The sequence below is a fragment of the Tachysurus vachellii genome, chromosome 2 (assembly GCF_030014155.1).
Source record: "Tachysurus vachellii isolate PV-2020 chromosome 2, HZAU_Pvac_v1, whole genome shotgun sequence".
Lineage (NCBI taxonomy): Eukaryota > Metazoa > Chordata > Actinopteri > Siluriformes > Bagridae > Tachysurus > Tachysurus vachellii.
The window spans coordinates 34,144,993-34,168,769 of record NC_083461.1 but is presented as its reverse complement, the minus strand read 5'-3'; the positions used below and the strand labels follow the sequence as shown (position 1 = coordinate 34,168,769).

The window sequence follows — 23,777 nt, the reverse complement described above, 5'->3', positions numbered from 1 at the left end:
GGGTTTTTAATAAAAGACTGGTTTATTCTTATTTAACCAACAATAAAAAGATTTTATGAACTGTACATAAACACAATGTGCAGAGAGCATCATATCTCTACTGTTTGATAAGCCAAAATGTACACACATTGTCATTTAATGCAAATAGAAAATGCTGTAAGATATTTTAAAAATGCTGAGGAACTTACATTTTGTTTTCTTATTCTTCTTGGCATTCATTTTTCATTCATAACATGAAAATCTGGTTCTGACTGAGACAGTAGGTTATGTTAATTAAACGTTGAAACAAATGGTGTTTAATCCAAACTAACTAAAAATTTAAAATTGCCCTCATAAAAGGCTTTTAAATGTTATAAATAATGTTTTACTATCCAGTAAATACAAATGAACATGTCTGGACAACAATGTTGAATGAGTGTATCTAGGTTGAGCATGAACATCATGAGTGTGTATCTCTTGAGTCTCTCCGGTGTTTTTCATGATCAGAGTCCCGTCTATGTTTGTCCCTGTCCCTGTGGTGACTGCTGTGATGTCTCTCTTTCCTCCTCTCCCCATGCCTGTCCTCTCGCGAGTGCTTGCTCTTGTGTCTGTGCCTGCTTCGGCTTCGGCTCCTGCTGCGACTCCTGCTCTTGCTTCGGCTCCGGCTCTGACTCCGGCTTCTGGCCTTGTGCCTCTCTCGCTCGTAATGTTGGCTCTTGTGCCTGTACCTCCCATAGTGGTCTCGGTCATCCTTTTTGAAATGATCAGCCAATGGCCTGGACTTCCTGTCCCAAAGCTCAGAGCCCTGATCACTCTTGTTCAAGGGTGGCAGATTCAGCATGGAGGAATCAGGGAATCTTGGCATTGTATATGACTGTGGGGGCCCAGTGACTACATCTGGGACAGGCTGTGGAAAACATGCCGGAGGAGGCACTGTCTGAGCCCAAGGTGGGGCATGTATTTGATTTTGAGGATCACTCTGGGGGAACATCATTGGAAGAAGTGGAGGTGGCGGGTAGCTAAACAGCGGAGGGGCTTGCTGATGCAGGGGTATAAACGGTGCAGGGTTAGACTGGGGTGGGTAGGTGGGCACCGGTCCTGGATGGTAAGCATGGTCAACTGTTGCGGTGTGATAAGGAGGAAATGTAGCTGGCACAGGCCCATGACCCGCAGTATTAAAAGGACTGGGACTTAAAAGACGTTGCCTTGACTGCTTGAGAGCTTCGTTTTTTCCAGACGAGGAAATAGTGGTGATGGTCTGGATTTCTTCAACAGCTTTAAACTCTGACTTTGGCTGTTCAGACTCTGTTGTTGCTGATGGTTGCGAAGGTGCAGACTGGGAAACTGATGACTGATCTGAAGGTGCAGACTGGGGAACTGATGAAGGGTCTGAAGGTGCAGACTGGGGAACTGATGAAGGGTCTGAAGGTGCAGACTGGGGAACTGATGAAGGGTCTGAAGGTGCAGACTGGGTAACTGATGAAGGGTCTGAAGGTGCAGACTGGGGAACCGATGAAGGGTCTGAAGGTGCAGACTGGGGAACTGAGGACGAGTCTGAAGGTGCAGACTGGGTAACTGAGGGCGAGTCTGAAGGTGCAGACTGGGTAACTGAGGACAGGTCTGAAGGTGCAGACTGGGTAACTGACAACGGGTCTGAAGGTGCAGACTGGGTAACTGAGGACAGGTCTGAAGGTGCAGACTGGGTAACTGAGGACAGGTCTGAAGGTGCAGACTGGGTAACTGACAACGGGTCTGAAGGTGCAGACTGGGTAACTGATGACTGGTCTGAAAATGTAGACTGAGCGACTTTTGGTTGTGGGATGTCTTTATTCAAAGACAACTGCTTGGTATTAACAAGTTCAGTCGCATCAATCTTTTTGACAGTGATAATGCCAGTTGTGGATAGTTTTAATATCTTAGTAGGAGTTTTCACAGTTTTGTGCTTGGAAACATCATCAGTGGTATCATTAGTGGCAACTGTTGATGCAACTGAAGTGGATACAGGACTTAGGTTTATGTCTTGTTTGGTCTGTGTGCTTGGTGGTGTGGTATCTCTTATTGTTTCAGTGCTGTTATGGTCAGTCTTAGGCTGTATTGTGGAGAGGCTAGAGAGGAAAGTCTCTGTTGATACATCTCCTGGTTTATCCTTAAGAGATAACAAAACTCCACTCTGCAGTCCAGCTTCTTTTTCTTTATCTGGTGAACTCATGACCTCTGCATTTGAGCTAGATTGTTCTAGTTTCTCGACAGATTTCGGATCTTTCTTTTTAATAATGAAACGGTCCAGTCTGGGGGTGGTGGGTGTTTTAAGAGTGACACGTCCTGAGGTGTCCCCATCAGAGCTAGATGTCTGACTGACTGCATTACTGGCCATAGTTTTCATAGCATCATCCGCTGGTTTAGCCTTCTCAGATGTGGGCTGCTTTAGCACGCCAGGGAGGAAACGCAATGAGACATTTTCCTCATCCTCGATATCTAACCGAGATTCAGTCACTGTAGATTTGCTAAGATTTACACTGTCTTTTTTCTGCATCCTCCCAAGAGTGTTTACAAAGTCTCTTTCCTCATCTCGGGCCACAACAGGTTTCTGAATAGGTTCTACCTGTGGTTTGGTCTCCACCAAGAAATTTGTAGGTTCATTAGCCTCACTTGGTAGGAGGACCCCGAAGTCCCTCTTGGGCCTCTGGCGAATGATTAGTCCCAGGAGAAGGTTTGTTCGGTTAGTCTCTAAACCTGTTACAAATTATCAGAAAAAAATTGATCTTAGAATGAAATGTATGGTTGAATGCAGGGCAATATTAGGTTTTATTTGTATATTTTGAAAACTAATTAAAAATTAATTATATGCTGCATTAACCTAGTTCATTCCTGAGTTTCCTTTGGTACCAAATGATTCATTCATTCATTCATTCATTCATTCATTCATTTTCTACCGCTTATCCGAACTACCTCGGGTCACGGGGAGCCTGTGCCTATCTCAGGCGTCATCGGGCATCAAGGCAGGATACACCCTGGACGGAGTGCCAACCCATCGCAGGGCACATACACACACTCTCACACACACTCTCATTCACTCACGCAATCACACACTACGGACAATTTTCCAGAGATGCCAATCAACCTACCATGCATGTCTTTGGACCGGGGGAGGAAACCGGAGTACCCGGAGGAAACCCCCGAGGCACGGGGAGAACATGCAAACTCCACACACACAAGGCGGAGGCGGGAATCGAACCCCCAACCCTGGAGGTGTGAGGCGAACGTGCTAACCACTAAGCCACCGTGCCCCCCCCAAATGATTCAATCATGAAAAAAAAGAAACTCTTTGTAGTCAAAAGAGTCATTAGTAAATCAGGTCTTACCGGGGCCATCAAACGGAACAATCTGATGTGGGATTTTTTCAGTGGAGCCAAGAGGGATGAGATACATATCTTTAACTTGTTTGCGGTTGTTGGCAACAACACCGTATCGTCTGCGACTACTGAAATAGGCATACAGCAAAGTGTACGAGATCTCGTCTTCCTCTGTGTCTGGGCTGAAGCGAATTACACATATTTCCTGAGGGAGCAGAGACAACAGCAAACCATAAGATGTGGAATTTATTTATTCATATATATTCATATAACATGTACAGCAAGCAAATCATTCTCACCTTTGTACCAGAAGCACGGATTTTCTCCACATAGTCCCAGACGGTTTGGGGAGAGATCCTTCCACCAACCTGGATTGTGTCTGGCAGATCCTGCAATGTAAACACGAATGAAGTTAAAGCTTGCCTTAAATTCAAATGTCAGAATGGCTGGTTTCATAATGACACTTACCTCAGTTAGATGGTCCAAAGTTCCAGAGACTGGGTAAGCTTTTGTAAAGTACCGAGCTACAGATGGCATGTCTATATATCCATTCCACAGAGTTTCTAAACCAGAGAGGAATGCAGCTGTATCTTCTTTATTGCTTGCACTTTCCAACCTGGAAAGAATCAGTGCCTTAATTACATCGTGAAATTTCCTGGAAGCCATGATATCATAAAACCTAGCATAAAACAAAATACTGTGCCAGGCAATTGCCTACTTGGGGCCATATGTATTTACACACTAAATTCTGTTTGCTTACAGGCTGCTAATGAATGACTTATGCATATACTCTGCCAAGCCAGAAAATTCTTCTAGAAAATTGCAGATCAATGGTTCCAGTAATGTACTCAAAAAGCCTTAGCAAAAATTTACAGTGGAGTCAATTGCCCAGATACATGTGCACCTAACAGCAGCTATAGTCTATGGTAGTCTAAGAATCAAGAGTTCAAGACACGAACTGGTGAATAGGGTTGCAAAGGGGCGGAAAGTTTCCGATAAATTTCCGGTAAATTTCCGGAAACTTTCCACAGGAACTTAATCTGGGGAATTTTGGAAATATTCCAAATTGGAAACTTTATGGGAATTTATGGGAATTTATGGAAATTTACAGGAATTTATGGGAATTATTTGGAAATATAGGGAAATTTTTATAAACTATATCATATACAAACATAAATAAACATTTTGATTGGTCATAAGCAAACATGCATGCAAGGTAATACAAATTTTAAAAATGTCGTCTTGACTTATTTAATTTTAAGTAGACCTTTAATTGATTATTTCATTGAGTAACACAAAAGCATAATAAACATTATTATGCTTGTAATAAACATAATAAACGTAATGGCTGTAATAAACATATTTCCCTATGATTGCTGTAAAATGAAAGCACCCTTGCCCTTCTAAAAAGGTCCCAATCAAAATGTAAAATGAAGCATTTTTTCTCAAGCGAGTGTGTGTGAGGGAGGGTCATCAAATTATCTGTGTACGTGTAACACTCCTAATTTACTGCTTATTAAGAGTTAGTAAGGTAGTTATTAAGTTTAGGTATTGGGTACAATTAAGAATGTAGGATAAGGCAATAATATGTGCTTAATAAGTACTAATAAATAGCCAATATTCTATTTATATTGATGCTAATAAGCATCTAGTTAAATGACCCTAAAATAAAGTGTTACTGTGCATGTTATGGAAGAATGCAAGTACATGCAGGGGATTTGGCCTCAATGGCCCTCCAGTAAGCAGTGTGCTGTGTGCAAGTGACCGAGGAATACAGGGTACAAATTCAACTTAAATTGCATTAAATCTTATTGTTTTAAACACAATTATGTACATTTAAGTTCCTTGTTATAGGAAACTGCATTTTTTTTTCAAATTCCCAGTTTATTTCCATATATTCCCGTTAATTCCCAAGGAAAGTTTCCAGCCTTGAAAATTCCTGGAATTTTGCAACCCTACTGGTGAAGCCTCTAAACATCAAAATTAGATTTTTAACAATGATCTCTGCATTAAATATTAAAGGTTCACACACGGAACATTCAGTCTGAAGGTGCTTCACTTAAGCACTCATCATTTGTACCTTGCAGGAAAGTTAAGAAGGCCTTCTTCCATCGCTCTCAAAGACAAGTCATCCACCAGGGCTGATGAAGCAATAGGTGGAGATATGGGTGTGGATTCACGGCTATCTCCTTCTGTAATTGTGGACTGCCTTCTAATTACAGTCGTGGCCACTTTGACAGCCTTAGTGGTTGCCTCCTCCACTGGTGGAGCCATTCGTCCTTGCAGGTAAAAAAAAAGCGTTGTAATTAATTACTTTTTTTTTAATCAATAACAAGTCAATATTTTAAAGGTTTAAACATGCTACCTGTGCAGATCTTGCAGTAAAGATCAAAAAGATGAGACTTATGCAAGCTTGTTGTGTCTTTAACTTTCTTGGGGCTTTCTGCCTTTGATTCTGTAGTTTTTTCCTCAGACGCCTCAACAACATCAGGGACAGGATCAGGCTGGGAAAAAAAAGTTAGACATGTTTTACTATAACTCGGACATGGGGCTTGACGACTGGACAAAGAAGCAGCTTATTCAGTCTTACTAATGCCTCGGGGGCTTTTGCAGGTTCTTGGTTCTCAATTTCAATCTCCCCTTTGTGTGTGATTTTGGTGACTGGTCGTCTCTCTGCTTCCCGTTGTTCTTTCTCGATCATTTCAATTGTCTGCAAATAGGATTGGTAGTGAAAGACAGCTGATATCAAAATGCTGGAAATTTTTCAAATACTGGACACATTTTTAATCCAAAAGTATGATCCTGTATTTGTGTGTTAATTACATGTCGGTTCTCCCGCTGTCGCCAAGCAGCCAGTTCCTTGGAGGCTAGTTCTTCTGCACTCATACGGACTAAAGCTCTAGGTGGAATCTCTCCCTTGAGAACACGTTTGAATAACACCTGGAAAAGGTTGTGCATGTGTGTTTACTTATTGTCAACCTCTGTTCAGCAACACAGGACCGGAAATAAGGATTGAAATAAAAATAAAAAAAAACTCTTACATTATTCTTTGTGTCTCTGAGATTGAACATCAAGCTTCGGTATTTGTTCTTGTACTTGCTGTCGACACCTTGGAAGAGGGCAAAAAGCTCTTTTTCTGTCCGTTTCGCCAATTCTGCTGGCTTCTCCTTTGAAACCTTCAAGTCTGATTCCTTCAGCCTTTGAGACATGGATAATGAAAACAAATTATTGGTTTAATAATGGATTAAATAAGAGTATGTCACAATACATTGTAACACCACGCAACAATGACTAAATACACTACCACGTTGTCATTCTTCAAAATATCATCTGAATCAAATGATCAGTGATGTCACTGATCACAACTTGAATACCTGTACAAAGGAAAATAAAAGGTTAGGGTGTTCATACATTCTATACCTTTTCAATAGAATCTCTTCTAGTGAATCACGGACACTCCTCCTGATTTGTCCAGTAGATGGTTTCTTTAAGCTTGGAAGAGAAATTTTAGCCTTCTTCACCTCATGCTTCACAGTTGACCCTGAGAAAACGAAACCAAACGCATATTTAATGAATTTCAGATGATTGCTCGTGCATGTTTTTCATCTTATGCAACAGAAATAACAATCTTACCAGATTTCAGTGCTGAATCCACTGCTGATCGTCTTTCTCCTGAGTCCTGGTTTAAAGTGACAATAATTACACTGTTGTTTCTCATCCCATTTGCAATACTTAAATACTGTCCAGACAAATGTGGTCAATAAAAAAAACAGATTCTAACATAAGCAAAAGCAAAGAAATCCCTTAATGCCTTTATGGGCTTATGCTTATAAAATATACATGTGTATATACGAAGACTAACAAAACATGACGCATGAGGGTAAAATCAGTACCACTTTAAATGGGGTCATGCTAATATGCCCCCATAATATCACTTTAAAATCTTTAATGGAACACCTCATGGCAGATATTAATCCAAATGTTTGTTTTTTTTTTAAATCACTTAAACCCTATTGATAATGTTATTTTGTTCAGTATTGGTGTGAAAAATCACATCCGTCATTCATTTGCTAATGTTTTAGAACAAAAGCGAAAACAGAGCCACGGTGAATCAGAACGGCTTCTCTCCGTTATAATCCGTTAGCAAACGGGCTGTTCGGCTCTGCAGAGTCAGTTTACAAGCTGTCCACGGGGCACGGTGTCTCTGAAGCAGAGTATTACATGCTATCTTCCTTAAACACAGTTGAAGGCATGTGTAGTATGATACCTGCCCTGCGACCCGGTCAGGTCGCTGGCTCACATCGGCTCAGGTCGTAGCCTAAATGTCCTGAGCAAACTGCCGGCTGGCTGAACGATGGATTTATTTCACTGACACACAACACAATGATGTTGCCTATTATTAGACTCTTGATCATTTAAAGTGTCATCTTATCCAAACTAGGAGCCCTACAGTGCCAGGAGGCATCAAAAAAAATATTTTAAGGAAAAAGGAAGTAAAATCTCCCAGGTGTTGGACATCAGACCCATGTCTAATCAAGGTTCTAATTGGACCAAATCTGGCTGCTACATACAGACAAATGTTTAAAACAAATAATAATGTTTTTATTCAAAAGCGGAGAAAATATTTGACTGAAGAAACGACTGACTTTAAACCAGAAACGGGAGTCTTACCTTCCTAAAAGGCCGGATTCCGCCAGCCGTGACTGATGCTACGGGTTCCTGTTTCTGATCTGTTGCTGAATTGTTGTCTGTATTCTCAGTGTTACCTTTCCCCCCTTCATCAGCACAGCATTTAAGACAGACAAACTCCTGGTCATCCTTTTCCATTTGTTGCACTTTAGCCAGGTCCAATCCTATACAGTCTCCATGGAACCAGTCATCACAGCGCCCACAGCCTACCATGAATCTAAAAAAAATAAATAAATACACTTACTGTTACGTAATGCACTGTCCTGCGAAGTCATTTAATATGTTATCATGTTAGATGTATGGTCTTAAAGGCGGGGTGCACGATGTTTGAAAGCCAATGTTGACATTTGAAATCACCTAAACAAACACGCCCCTAACCCAAATGGGAGTCACCCCTGTTTTGATAGCTCCGCCCCACATATACATACGCAACCCAGGTAACTATTATGGCGGAACCTGCTGGGGCAGCTGGATATTTTTTATCAATAAATGAACTTAATGAGTAATACTATGGTAATACAGGTCAAATGTGTTTTTGTAGTACTGTGTGTTGCTCCGTTTCAAGCGGAACACAACGTTCAACACCTAGCACCCGAGGCAGAGGTAACGGCAGGTATCCGCCATGTCAATGTTTCAATCGCTTTCTGCTAATGTCAGACATGCGCACCGAACACACTCTCCGCCGCATATTGACAAGACACGCCCCTTTCTGCTCATTGGCTACACGTTTGTTTTGTTAGTCGGCCTTACTCGGTTTTCTTAAGCATTTTTCAAACATTGTGCACCCCACCTTTAATCTTTACGCAATAAGACCTAGACTAACCCTTGCACATTTCGTGTTTTGCTGGCTTTAGCTGACTGGCTGGATCAGCTTATGTTCGAGCAGGGAAAACACCCTACACACACTAGTGTAAAATAGTGTTCTGGGAGCAGTTTCTATGAAGGCAACGTTAGGGAGGCTGATAGTGATTCATGCAGTGAGCTTGTTTGTGACAACCTAAATTCTACTTAAAACGTTTAACTTGATGATGTCAGGTTGAAAAGAAACATACCTATTGCTGTGTGGTTTACTACATAATCCACATTGTTTGTTTGAATCCCATGCTGTCTCGTTTTCAGAAGCAGGTGTAGGATCCCCGTCTGCAGACACCTTTTTCACCACAGGAGCGTTATCAGGGATGAATAACTGAGGTTCATCTATAGATATGCTTCTGCTGCTTCGGCTTCTCTGTCTCTGCAAGATCTTTTCTGGTCTCTTGATTTTTGTTTTCTCCTGTTCTTCTTCTACTGGGCCATCTTTCACTGACTGACTCTGTTTGACTGCTGCTGGTGATGGATTTTGTGGCTTCTTTGCTGAAGAAGGAGATTTATTCATAACTACTTTTGTACCAGGACTGGAATCCGAGGACACCTTTCTGTTTCTTGTGGGAGAGCGTGGAACAGAGGGGCTGGCACTGTGCTTCGCCGGATCACAGACTTGCTCCTTTTGTGGTTTCAAGGCTTGTTTGGGTTTGAGAGACAAAGCTGGCTGTTTTAGGCCTATGCTGTTTGGCTTGGCTTTGATGTGTTGTTGATTTTCCAGTGTAGTTTTTTCCACCTTTTTATCTTGTAGTTTGTGAAGCTTGGACCCCTTCTGCAGGATAGCTGTTCCGCTGAGGTGCTTGTTTTTGGATATAGCCAGTGCCTGCTTGGGTTTCAGGAGCTTTTTAGGGTGGATTTTATCCGTTTTGACATTTTTTCTTTCCGATTTGTCATCATTAGCTGGCTTTTCTGCCTCGGTTTGGTCAACAGCTTTGGTGTCCGTGGTTACTTCTGTCGCACCGTTAGTGTGTTGCACTTCATTCGGATTTACATATGGCCCTAAATCCGTAGGCGTTTTATCAGCTCCATGTTCGGTGACCTTAAGCTCTTCAACAACCTCTGGGGCTGAATGCACTTCAACAGTCTGGGCCTCTCCCAGAGCAAACCCATTGCTTTCTGTGGCCATGGGATCGTCCTGGAAGCTCAGAGACTGAATAGCGTTTGTATTAAATGATCCAGAAGTGTGAGAAGGTCCAGGCAGCAGTTCAATTTTATAGCCCCCTACTGTGACTGTTAAACGCCTCAACACGACCACAGGATTCATCGATGGGTCAACTTCATGCACGTTATACCGGCGGCTCAATAAGGCTTCCCGTTTCTCCGTGTGCATCTCCACTATTGAGATGCTACTGGATCCTGGTTCTTCGGCATCCTTTAGTCCGGATATCTGAGATTCAGTGGAAACTCCTTTAAATGGACCAGGGCGCCTTGTCTGTCCACCTCTACCGCGGCCTCTGGACGAAAAGGCTTAGAAAAGACAAAAATAAAAAACTATTATGATAAGTGTGAACCAGTTGACAATCAAAATCCACCTTCTCATGTATAAAGTTTATATACTGTAAATTGAACGGCTCTGTAATGAAACCCAACCCAAGCAAATATATTATTGCAGAAAATTTTACCATATTACATCCATATTACAGTTTAAAAACAAGCGCTATCATTTTGCAACCAAAAGCAGGTCATTGCTGAGACATATGTTATTACAGAGTTAAATATCCTTTCAGAACAAATAATGTAGTGTTTACAGAGTCACTGTGTCACAGTTTCAGGGTTAGTTACAGTGTATGATGGGTTTACTGGTTAATTTTTTACCCAATCATGTTCCTTTTGGCTGGATATCACAACTCTCGCTGGACTCCGCTTCAATCATACTGCTATAACCACAACCACCATGATATGGGTGCACTGAAAAACCCTAATCGGCTACTGCTTTAAACAAGTTACACTGATATGTCCGTCTTTGCTCATAGCGTATTTGTAATTATCTAGGGCTGGGCGATAAAACAGTGACAAGGTGTATCGCGATAGACACGTGATCGATATTAATAAAAAATGTGTTCGATAAAACGTTCCGATATTTTTTATCCTTCGTCAGAAGAAAACAGAGGTTGCGAACCAAGTTTGGTTGCATTAACAAACGCACCCACTCTCTGGTAGGGTTGCAAAATTCCGGGAATTTTCAAGGCTGGAAACTTTCCATGGGAATTAACGGGAATATATGGAAATAAACTGAGAATTTAAAAAAATGCAGCGTTGCCTATAACAAGGAACTTAAATGTGCTTAAATTGCAGCATAATTTTGTTTAAAACAACAAGAGTTAATGCAATTTAAGTTGAATTTGTACCCTGTATTCCTCGGTCACTTGCACACAGCACCCTGCTTACTGGAGGGCCATTGAGGCCAAACCCCCTGCATGTACTTGCATTCTTCAATAACATGCACAGTAACACTATTTTAGGGTCATTTAACTAGTTGCTTATTAGCATGAATATTAATAGAATATTGGCTATTTATTAGTACTTAATAAGCACATATTAATGCCTTATTCTGCATGACCTTATTCCACATTCTTAGCTGTACCCAATACCTAAACTTAATAACTACCTTACTAATTAGAATAGATTACAGCAAGCATAGGTAAATATGTTTATTACAATTATTAAGTTTATTATGTTTATTACAAGCATAATAATGCTTATTATGATTTTGTGTTACTCAATAAAAGAATCAATTAAAGTTCTACTTACAATTAAATAAGTCAAGACGTCATTTTTAAAATTTGTATTACCTTGCATGCATGTCTGCTTATGACCAAACAAAATGTTTATTTATGTTTGTATATGATATAGTTTATATAAATTTCCCTATATTTTCAAATAAGTCCCATAAATTCCTATAAATTCCCATAAATTCCCGTAAATTCCCATAAATTTCCGTAAAGTTTCCAATTTGGAATATTTCCAAAATTTCCCAGATTAAGTTCCCGTGAAAAGTTTCCGGAAATTTACCGGAAACTTTCCGCCCCTTTGCAACCCTACTCTCTGGTAACCTAGCAATGTAGGGAGTGACACGCTAACAGCCAATCATGTAACAGTATCAAGTTTGGTTGCACCATATTGTTGTCTCGTGCTGGTGCTGGATTCCTCTTCAGTAACCGGCGACCGATAAGCAGAAAATGAGTGCAGAGAGGAAATTGTAAATAAAAGAGGAAAAGTCAGCTCGCCAGTATGGCAGTTTTTTGGATATTATAAGTCTGACCGTAGTCAGACCAGTGTCGTCTGCAAATTACGCAAGACTAAATTCTCCGGTTTCTCTATGTTTATATTTAACACTTTGCACTATTTTATTACACTTTATTAAGCATCTCTTACATTTTCTTTCATTTTGCACCTTAAGTGTTAGGAGATAATTGTTAAGTGTTCATTGTGACTTTACACTTATGTTTACATTACAATTATTTGAGTTTTCCCGGTTGTTGATATTTCTGTCTTAATAACTGAGGGGATTATGTTCAGAGGAAGGTTAAGTTTAAAATAAAAATGTTTAAATGTAATATATTTTTCTCCTGATCCTTATTTTAAATGGGTCATTAAAAAATATCAATAATTATCGATATCGACCGATATGAAACACTGATATCGCGATACAGTTTTCAGCCATATCGCCCAGCCCTATAACTATCACACATACAGAAGAACGTGTTATTGCTGGTCAGAGCTAAATGAAACGAGTATCTGCTTTTGGTTATGCAGCACTGCACACTGCTCCACTAGGAGAATTTTTCCTCACAATCTTTCTCTCTGTAACACTGTGACAAATATTGGCAACATAACAGATTTTATTTTGAGCCACTTTCTAAATATATGCTAAACAAGACAAACACTAAGGAGATCAGCTCATTTTGTTGCATTTTGTTACAAACTATACCCAAAGGTGTCATAACAATAATGATATGATAGATTATCCTACCATGAAAATTCCAAGCCATAAACCTAACCATAATCATTTTGTTTTAGCACAAGTAGTTTTGAAGAATACAACATCATGATTTCCGTAGTAAACTGTTAGAAAGTCAGACTGATAATGCTTTCTCTCTCGTTACCGGTTTGTTTCCTCTGTTGCTGAATGGTGCCTTTTCTCCTGCCTCTGGGGAACTTAGCCGGAGTCTCGTCCCCTTCAGCACAAGTCTGGCTGAAGCCTGAAGCGTTCATGTCCTGGTCTGAAACAATCAAAATAAGAATAATAATAAATAAGGATTTAAAACCTTTATACGTCCTTAATCCCTGCTGCCTAAAAAGTATCTGTTTGCACCTAATGAGCTGGAGAGCTGAAAGTTAGCCTCATCGTTTTCCAAGAGATGAAACTGTGAGCTGGCCGATCCAAACATAGGATCCTTGTCACTGAGCATGTTCTTGAGCGAGTCTTCTGGCAGGTCGTTACTCGATGCAAACTCATCACTTGCTTCACATTCCAAGTTCTGGCCGAGGAGCAGAGAGTCTTCCAACTGATCACTGGGAATCAAATGGTTAAATGTGCCAACTATATCCATGAATGCTTCCACTGTTAAGACTGCTCTAGAAGAGGATAAAGAAGAAGATAGAGAAAAAAATATATATATTTTTTTTAATAAAATTAACTGCTGCCTTTCCAGATAATGCAGGTGTGGAAAAATGACAAATTCATTAGTCACCCACCAGGCATGTAGAAGCACCTGTATGACACCCAAGGCTATGTTTTCCTTGCTTGCTTGCAAACCTAATTCTCAAGGCTAAAAAGTGGAAGTGGAAAAGTGGAACATGCAGCCTGGAGACCAAATTACTTCTGTCCTGAGCTGCTGATTTGTTCGGCGTTGTAACTGTAAAGTCATCAATCGCCGTCAAAGAACCGTCACACGACAATAATGACTCACCGCGTCTTTTCTGGTGGAAACGGTGTATTCCACTAGTATAAGCATATCATACTTGTTTAAACTCTTGCGTAAAATAAAAAAACACAGGCAATGTAATAAATATGTAATAAACTAAATTCTACTCAACAGAGCACCAGGTACTTATACGTGTAAAATTATATACACTTATATGATGATAGTACTGTGGATACAACCTGAATGGGACATTTATCCATCACAGCAGTGTTTTCAACAGGCTCGAGTTTCACCATTAATCTGAACATGATGCACTTTTTACTGAAGTTGAATAGACAAATAATAATCATTGTTAGATATAAAATATCAGTGACCCTCCATACAGAAGCAGCCCACTGACACTGATGCTGCTGCTCAGTGACCTATCTGAATGCTGCCTGTTTACTGTAACGTTATCTAGCTTACTATCCTCTGACCTCCTTTAAAGGGTGACCCTGTCATAAATATAAGACGAATCATACAAATAAGTAAAGAAGAATCATTAACGCTACATCAAATGGGGAAACTCCTTAAACAGAATCCTCACAAAGTAATGTGTTTATCAGGATTACATACGTCCACCCTTATTCCGGCAAGTCCCGCCTTCTGTGCTAGGATTGGTTGGAAGGTCATGTCTGTAAACAAACAGCCAATCACAATCCAGGAGGTGTGAAATCGTCAGCCAACACTGACGTATAACTTTGGACTAGTCGGAATACGGGTAGGAATTAAAAAAAAACACAAATCCGAACTAGCATGCTGAGGAAGGCCTGACTAGCCGAGTGCTAAAAAGCTAGCTAGCAAACTCTGACTATAGCCTGCAAGCCTGAGAGGGTTGTAAGTAATTACACTAGAATGTCCGATGTGTTTGTTGAAAATTACCCACCTTTAAAATGTACTAGCAAACCCCATGTTCAGTAGCGAGTTAGCTTTAAAGCGTCACACAGGCCGTGTTTGAAGCTAAGCTAAATTATCTAAGCTGTGTATGTTAATAACAAGCGTTTATAACAACAGCCGTTCATTAGAGTTGCGTATACACCGGTCAAGCAGCAACAACTTTCATAAACGTAACAAACTCACGTTGTGGTTCAGCGGTTCATTCGTCTGAGACGCGGGGAAACGCGCTGCTGCCTGCTACAAACATGAAGTTGTGAAGTGCGCTGTTTGTGCGCAGGCTGGAACTAAACAAGGCCGTATGCGCGTTACAGTGCAGCGTTAACGCCCACCTCGCGACACACAGCCCTGTAACAGGAACTTAGCGAGGTTCAGTTAAAAAAAAAAAACAAGCATTACCTTATTGTCGAAAAGCCAGCGCATATTTTAGGTGGTCAGAAATGTCAGTCACATCATGTCCCGCTGCCTACATCATTCTCACATGAGATTTAGCAGTAAGCAGCCTGCACTTCCCTCTTCCACTGAAAGACAACACAGTCAACTGTAACGCATCTTCTGGCCTGTAGAGGGCGTCACTCAGGACAGACTGTCAGCACACCGCCCTCTACCGGCCTAGGTATGGAAATAAAGGAATGCTCGAGTCAGATTTACTGTCAAATAGTGACGGGCAGTTCGTAAACGAATCGGTCTTTTGAACCGGTTCTTTTTTAGTGAACTGGATGAACCGGTTCACCAAATCGGACTGATTCGTTGTAAACAGTTCGCGTCTTGAGTCAGCGCTGATCCACAAGTTACTAAAGTTACTCACTTTCGGTCATGCCTGACAGTCCCTCCGACTCTAAATAAACTAATATCCCGGAGTATATATAACTCCTGTACACTGAACTGAGACATGTTGTGCTGAGAGTGCGAGCTGTTGATACTGCGCATGCGTGAATCACTGAACCGATACAGCGAATCATCAGTACACTGAAGTTCAGTGTCAAATGTTTTTAGTGTTTCGAAAATATCCATCCATCCGTTTTCTGTTCCTTTTTTCCTACACGTGCTAACAGGGAACTTGGAGTCTCTCAGGACACAAAGCAATTGCACACACATACATACACACACACACACACACACACACACACACTCCATGGAGTGTTTAGAAATGCCAGTGATGGAAAATGGAGGAAATGTACACACACAAATGCACACACACACACACACACACACACACACACACACATCTACACACACACTCCATGGAGTGTTTAGAAATGGCAGTGATGGAGGATGGCTGACATGCACACAAACGCACACATAGACACACACACACTCTCTCCATGGAGTGTTTAGAAATGCCAGTGATGGAGGATGGCTGACATGCACACACACACACACCCACCCCCACACACACACACACACACACATACACGCATGGTATCAGGGTAGAGATGGTATCAAACCACAAACCCTGGAGGTGATTTTAACTTTGTTTCTTGCATTACATTGCATTTGAAATAAAAATGGAAAATGCCTTTTTTAATGACTTGAATTAAAATTGAATTCATGCATTTTTTTATTTTTTTTTTGCTGTGTTTTAAGATGTGCGGCCTTGTTAAGGCTAATTATCTATAGGCTAACAAAATAACTGATAATGCAGGTGGGTCGAGAAACAGAGCTGATATCTGCTGCATAATTAATATAACCATTATAATTTATTTCTAAATAATTAGATCTAAATAAATGAAAAAAAAAAGTTATATTTGTCTTACTTTTGGTAAATATTGTCATCTATCATTAGATAAGCCATGGGGCACCAGCTTGTTGATTTACTGAACCACTTGATGAGTTGGTCAACATGTTCATCACATTTTTAATGCTCTTTTGCCTCAAAATGGTAAATGTGTATTCAGTGAAATAATATGCAAATAATATATATAATAAATAATATGAATGCAGCAGGTGCATGTATCTGTCAACTAAATAAACTTTTTTTTTTTAAAGATTTACTCAATCCATGTAAATGCAGCAACAGTAAGAAATATAGAATTATATAAATTCATATATTCAAGGATAAGTGAACAAGTTTTTATATTATTTGTCCACTAGGTGGCAATCGAAAACAAATGAGTAGCCATATTAAAACGTTCAAACCTGCTTAGTGAAGCCAAGAAGCTTTTATTATTATTTCCAGCATATATAGCTAACACAGTACATAGTGATATGAAACAACGTTTCTCCAGGACCATGATGATACATAAAACAACAGAGGGCTAAATAAGTCAACACAGAGCTAAGAAATAAAAACTAAAGTGCATGAACAGCATATTATTAGTTTTTAAGGGTGGTAAACATAGATTTATATTAAATGAGTGTGTTTGTTGTGTGTGCAAAGCCAGTTTGGTGAAGTTCAGTTCTGGGTGTTGAAGACTGATGAACCAGAACCAGTCTGGATGAGGGCCCGAATGCTCCGGTACATTTCTCCCAGATGGGAGGAGGGTGAGGGGTGAGCTTTGAGGGGTGCTCAATGCTGTTGGCTTTGCGGATGCAGCGTGTTGTGTAAATGTCTGTGATAGAGGGAATACAGACTCAAATGATCTTTGCAGCTGTCCTCACTATCCGCTGCAGGGTCCTGCCAGCCGAGTCGGTGCAGTTCCCAAATCAGACAGTGATGCAGCTGCTCAGGATGCTCTCAATGGTCCCTCTGTAGAACGTAGTCAGGATGGGAGGAGGGAGATGGGCATTTCTCATCCTTTGTGGGAATTAGAGACCCTGCTGAGTTTTTTAATGATGGAGCTGGTGTTGAGTGACGAGGTGAAGTTATCCTCTAGGTGAACACCAAGGAATTTGGTGCTTTTGATGATTTCCCCGGAGGATCCATCGATGTTCATCGGAAAAGGGTCACTTTGTGCTCTCTTGAAGTCAATAACCAACTCATTGGTTTTATCAACATTTAGAGACAAGTTGTTGGCTCTACACCACAGACTTATTTGTTGCACCTCCTTTCTGTATGCTGACTTGTCATTCTTGCTGATGAGACCCATCACGGTCGTATCATCATCAAACTCAGTGACGTGATTCGAACTGTGCATTGCTACACAGTCATGAGTCGGCAAAGTGAACAGCAGTGGGCTGAGCTGAGTTCTAGGCGGTAGGTCACTGGGTTCACTTGTGTCAGAATCTTGAATGGGCCTATGGACAGAGTTTCCTGTAGGGCAGTCAGAGGTGGAGGTTCCTGGTTAACAGCCATACCAACTGACCAGGCTGATAATACGAGTGCGGGTGGTGTTGGCGATCGACCTGCAGGCGCTGACGCCGAACTACTGCACAAGAGCATTCTCCCATACCCTCCGGCTACGTTTGATTCAGTCATCTACTGAGGGGACATTGGAGGGTTCACCTGAATTGGGGGTTGAAACCCAAGGACACATTGGAATGGGGTGAGCCCTGTGAAAGAGTGTATCAGGGAGTTTTGCGCATATTCAGTACATGGGAGAAACTCGCACCACTGGTGCAGCTTGCAACTACAGTAGGACCGTAGGTCCCAGGCGATTTCCTTGGCCATTCGACTGGGGATGATTTCCAGGGGTAAGGCTGACATTAATGTTCAAATAATTGTAGGAGGCCCTCCACACTCACAAAGTGAGCTGTACCTCTCTGTCGGTAACTAATTTCCTCTGGTAGGAAACTAATTTCCTCTGGTTTTCCTGTGGCAGTTTCCATGGCTGTGGGTAGGCCCTTAAAGGGAAACCAGTCTGCATGCCTTGGAAAAGCAGTCCACAATCTCTATTATAGTCATGTATCCCTCCGAGCGGTGGAGTTCATATATGAAGTCAATGGATAAGTGGGACCACTGGAGCTGAGGCTTAAGCAGGAGTTTAATTAAACCGGTGAGGAGTTGACATGGAGTTTGTGATTGTGCATAGAGTTGGTAAGACATGACAAAGCCTCGAACATCTATGGCTAATGTGGGCAACCAGAAGCCATTCTGTACCATCGTGGTTGTTCACTGGATTCCAGAGTGGCCCCGGCTGGGAGTGTTATGGACCCACTGGATGGTTCTGTGACAAAGTGAGAACAGCAGATGTGTCCATCTTAGATTCAGTAGGGGGTTAATCAAAACATAATAGGACCCGCTCATAATGGAGGTTACACTCCTGATCTCATTCTGACCTTTGGATTCAATACAGAAAATATAGTCACACTTCCACATCGGAAGATATCTTAGACCATTATCTCATTTTGTTTAAAATGCGTCTTGGACACGATATATGCAACTCACCACATCATGAATCATTTCAATGGAAAAAATGAGATTATAAGGCAGTAAATTCTGACTAATAATTTAAAACCAAACAATTTGATATATAATGCTGTAGATGATAATGTTACTGTTTCTGGTCAGACTGATTTACTCCCCTTCAAGAGTGATGTCATTTTACTAATTTCAAAATTCAAAATGATCAACCTGGGGGGACACGGTGGCTTAGGTGGGTTAGCACGTTCGCCTCACACCTCCAGGGTCGGGGTTCGATTCCCGCCTCCACCTTGTGTGTGTGGAGTTTGCATGTTCTCCCCGTGCCTCGGGGTTTCCTCCGGGTACTCCGGTTTCCTCCCCCAGTCCAAAGACATGCATGGTAGGTTGATTGGCATCTCTGGAAAATTGTCCATAGTGTGTGATTGCGTGAGTGAATGAGAGTGTGTGTGTGCCCTGCGATGGGTTGGCACTCCGTCCAGGGTGTATCCTGCCATGATGCCCGATGACGCCTGAGATAGGCACAGGCTCCACGTGACCCGAGGTAGTTCGGATAAGCGGTAGAAGATGAAAAATGATCAACCTGCAGACTGGATCCCTTGCCTACATGTTTCATTAAGCAGACAATATCATTAGTCACAGAACCCCTTCAAAAATAATACATTCTTCCCTGAGCACTGGCTATGTGCTCAAATCATTTACACTAGCAGTTTTCAAACCCCTGATTAAAAAACCTGCCAGCTGTCCAACTAAAGATAACTAACTTTATCTCCAAGATCCTTGAAAAGGTTGTAGCACAGCAGATATGCTCATACCTACAAAGGAATAACATGCATCAATCAGAATTTAGGCCTCATCATAGCACATACATAGCACTTGTTAAAGTAGTAATTTACCTGTTACTAACCATTCATTCATTTTCTACCGCTTATCCGAACTACCTCGGGTCACGGGGAGCCTGTGCCTATCTGAGGCGTCATGGGGCATCAAGGCAGGATACACCCTGGACGGAGTGCCAACCCATCACAGGGCGCACACACACACTCTCATTCACTCACACAATCACACACTATGGACAATTTTCCAGAGATGCCAATCAACCTACCATGCATGTCTTTGGACCGGGGGAGGAAACCGGAGTACCCGGAGGAAACCCCCGAGGCACAGGGAGAACATGCAAACTCCACACACAAGGCGGAGGCGGGAATCGAACCCCCAACCCTGGAGGTGTGAGGTGAACGTGCTAACCACTAAGCCACCGTGCCCCGCTCTGTTACTAACCACTGACTGTTAAATTACCTGTTACTAACCACTGACTGAGTTCATTACAGACTTAACAGTAAATCCTTCTTCCCGAAGTCGTCAAATGTCAAACGTCGTTTCGACAGTTCCTTTTGAACATCCTACACAGCCTTTTCGAGTACCCTTTAATATCTCTGTCTGTTCCATACTCGCATCAGACTCCACAGTCATGTCAGAGAGCAGGGGCACTAAGTCCTCAGCTGTATTATCTTTGTTTATCACAAATACCATCCATGCTTTCATTTTTGTGTATTTTTTTTTGGACCTCTGCATTTTGTTTTTTCATTCACTCCCTCCATCTTCCTTTTTTTCAGCTCTTCTTTTAGCTCTTGGTTTAACTTTTCAAGGTCAGTGATTACTTTCATCGCATCTTTCGTCTTTGCCTTTTCTTCTGTAAGCTGCATCAATGCCTCCTTCAGTTCTTCCTGTAGTTTCCTGTTTTTCCGGTTTATGTTTGTCCAATTTATAATTAACGTCTTCTTCCATGACATCCACTTCATCTGGCTCCTCTGGTGTGCTTTTCTCTCCCTTTCCAGGCAAAGTCTTTGTGCTCTATATCTCACCATCAGCACCTCTGCTCTAGCAGACTGGACCTCCATCGTATAGCTCATCAACACACTTCTGAAAGTAAATGATGCCTTTTTAAATACAAAACAGCTTTACAGAAATTTGGATGTAGAATTTTGACAGAATTTAGTATCAGAATTTAGAATTCTTGACACCAAAATAATACTTTACTAAAAAGGTAGCATCTGACAATACATGATAATTATTGGCTAAGCTTAATATTGTCAGAGATATTTTTTATTAATAATAACACTTATATTTAGCACTGATCTACTAACTGAATAAAGTTTGACCCCCAACATTATAATTGTAAATTTGTTACACCAAATGACCTCTAGATGGCAGTCGAAAGACACAAATGAGTTCATCATGAATTCAGGGCCATTACTGAACATTTCTCATGGCCTTAACAGATAATAATCATTACTTGATGGGTGAGAATGAACAGAAATAATTAAAAAACATATTAACTTGAATGAGATTTACTAAGAAATTTTACAAACAACCTAAAAACAACTGATGAAGAAATATACACAAGGAATAGAAGGGAATTAGGTTAAACAAAAAAAACAAATAATAAATAAATACATAAACATAGGCAACATGTTTACATGTAAACATAAACAAAAAAAATTCTATAATAAATGATATAATATAAAAAATATGTTATAAATAAATACTTTTTGTAAGTTAATGGATGGTAGCTTTTACATTGCTGCCTCATTGCAGCTCAAATCCTTCACATGACTAAATAACTGATTTTTTTAATTCCCCATGCAGCACAAATGTTTTCATGAAGATCCCAGATGTCATTCTGGTCATTCAGATGTCTATCTGCTTTTCAACTTTAACCATGACGACATATGATTCTGTAAGTTAATTAGCATTTGAAGTACAAAATTGAATTCTAGCTCAGTGCTGCCACCATCAGGTGAGATATTGCAACAGATTTCTCACAGAGAAACCACAGAGCATTTAAAAGATGTCCAACAAGACTTTGGACATGGCATAGTCAATTCTAGACTATTTAAATAAATAAAAAAAAAATCATGTAAACATTAATTTTTTGTTGAAGAAAATATTCCTCACAGACAATTAATGTTCCATCTTCAATACAAATAAATCACAGTTAGTAATTTTTTTTCTTAGGTAAAACTTCACATTTGAAATTGTGCTAGATAATAAATTTACAGTTTACAAATTTCTCTTTAAATTCCTTAATTAAACTCTTAATTAAAACCACTTTAAAAACTCCACAACGATCTGTACAATGTTTATTTGTTATTTTTCTTCTTTTACTGTACTTCTAACTCTTGCTGTTGTTGATCATCTTCGGGCTTCCTGAAAAAAAAACGTCGAGTGGTTTCATTCTGAACATCACGTTTCAGTCTTCTGATGATAACTGTGATGGGATGAAACAATTCAATCTGGATTCAAATATGAATACAGATTATTGCTGTGTAATAAATGTTTTAATTATACAATGTTTTTATTAAAGATCCCCACAGGCTTATCACCAGCGTCCCTCGCCTTTAACAGATCACCCTCGCCTTTAACAGAGCATCCATTTTATCCACCTACAAACACACACTCACATGTCACATGTGTCAATGAAAGCAATATGTGTATATACAGTAGATTAAATTGGAATAAAATGTGAATGTGTGTACATGAGGGACTGGTGAGTGGGTTTTAGTTCAGTTTTCCTCACCCTGGCAGGCAGAAGCTCAGGATCCTTTGTAGTTGTTCTCGCACTCCAAAATCATCCAGATGATCTTGTTGGCCTGAGTTGGGGGGATTGAATCGGCTCTAGTAGACGACAGGATCCAGATGGCGCGTGAATTACACACGCATATACACACAAACACACACATCAGTGTGGCTCATACACACTCCGGCCAACTCAATCCACTCAAATCATTCCAGATGATCCTGTTGGCCTCAGTTGGGTGGACTGATGTGTGTGTTTGTGTGTACACTCACCGGCCACTTTATTAGGTACACCTGTCCAACTGCTTGTTAATGCAAATTTCTAATAAGCCAATCACATGGCAGCAACTCAATGCATTTAGGCATGTAGACATGGTCAAGATGATCTGCTGCAGTTCAAACCGAGCGTCAGAATGGGGAAGAAAGGTGATTTAAGTGACTTTGAACGTGGCATGGTTGTTGGTGCCAGACGGGCTGGTCTGAGTATTTCAGAAACTGCTGATCTACTGGGATTTTCACGCACGACCATCTCTAGGGTTTACAGAGAATGGTCCGAAAAAGAGAAAATATCCAGTGAGCGGCAGTTCTGTGGGCGCAAATGCCTTGTTGATGCCAGAGGTCAGAGGAGAATGGCCAGACTGGTTCGAGCTGATAGAAAGGCAACAGTAACTCAAATAACCACTCGTTACAACCGAGGTATGCAGAAGAGCATCTCTGAACGCACAACACGTTGAACCTTGAGGCGGATGGGCTACAGCAGCAGAAGACCACACCGGTACTAGTAAGGTGTACCTAATAAAGTGGCCGGTGAGTGTATATGCGTGTGAAACTCACGCGCCATCTGGATCTAGTCGTCTACTAGACCCGATTCCAGCATGTAGACATTGGAAATGGAATATTATTAATATTATTGTAATATTAATTATGCAGAATATTGTGTGTGTTACTGTTGTGACTTTGACCTGCTGCGTTTTACTCACAGATGCCACTGGTGTAGAGGAAGCATCATAAGGAGCTTGAGCTGGAGCTTCAACTTCATCTGTCCACCAATGAAACAGTGTCAATATCTTGGACACTGTCCACAACTGGAACACTCCTGACAGCTGCGACCGAGTCAGCCACTGGAACAGCATCTGGCACCAGACAGGTTGATGGTGTGATGCTCAATTTGTCTGGTGGTGAAGGTAAACCTGGTGTTCCTCTTTACACTGAACCACATCCACCTGCACCTCCCACCTGCCCCATATCCTGCTATCTGTCTCATTTTTGCCCTCA

General features: G+C 41.0%; 1 protein-coding gene across 15 annotated transcripts; it reads right to left on the bottom strand.

Annotated features, from left to right (window-relative positions):
• phf3 (PHD finger protein 3) lies at positions 1 to 15,238 on the bottom strand. 15 transcript variants are annotated; one of them, XM_060864414.1, is made up of 17 exons: positions 15,083 to 15,217; positions 14,870 to 14,923; positions 13,198 to 13,460; positions 12,989 to 13,105; positions 9,074 to 10,349; positions 8,004 to 8,238; positions 6,966 to 7,011; positions 6,753 to 6,873; positions 6,374 to 6,530; positions 6,156 to 6,272; positions 5,923 to 6,042; positions 5,698 to 5,836; positions 5,413 to 5,611; positions 3,801 to 3,948; positions 3,632 to 3,721; positions 3,342 to 3,537; positions 1 to 2,712 (listed from the first exon to the last, which is right to left on the bottom strand). In XM_060864414.1, the coding sequence occupies exons 3-17, from the start codon at positions 13,433 to 13,435 to the stop codon at positions 440 to 442; spliced, it is 5,472 nt and encodes a 1,823-aa protein (XP_060720397.1). In that variant the 5' UTR covers positions 13,436 to 13,460; positions 14,870 to 14,923; positions 15,083 to 15,217; the 3' UTR covers positions 1 to 439. The 15 variants fall into 15 exon arrangements, with proteins under 15 accessions (XP_060720397.1, XP_060720398.1, XP_060720401.1 ...); XM_060864415.1 differs by having other exon boundaries at positions 13,198 to 13,455; XM_060864418.1 differs by having other exon boundaries at positions 13,198 to 13,397.
• Positions 15,239 to 23,777: the final 8,539 nt, after the last annotated feature.

Bases quoted from the DNA above. Each gene is read 5' to 3' on its own strand.
- phf3 (XM_060864409.1), bottom strand. The intron at 6,273-6,373 runs GTAAGAGTTTTT...AACCTTTTCCAG, and splicing joins TCAGAGACACAAAGAATAAT to GTGTTATTCAAACGTGTTCT. The intron at 3,538-3,631 runs GTGAGAATGATT...CTGCTCCCTCAG, and splicing joins TCCGTGCTTCTGGTACAAAG to GAAATATGTGTAATTCGCTT.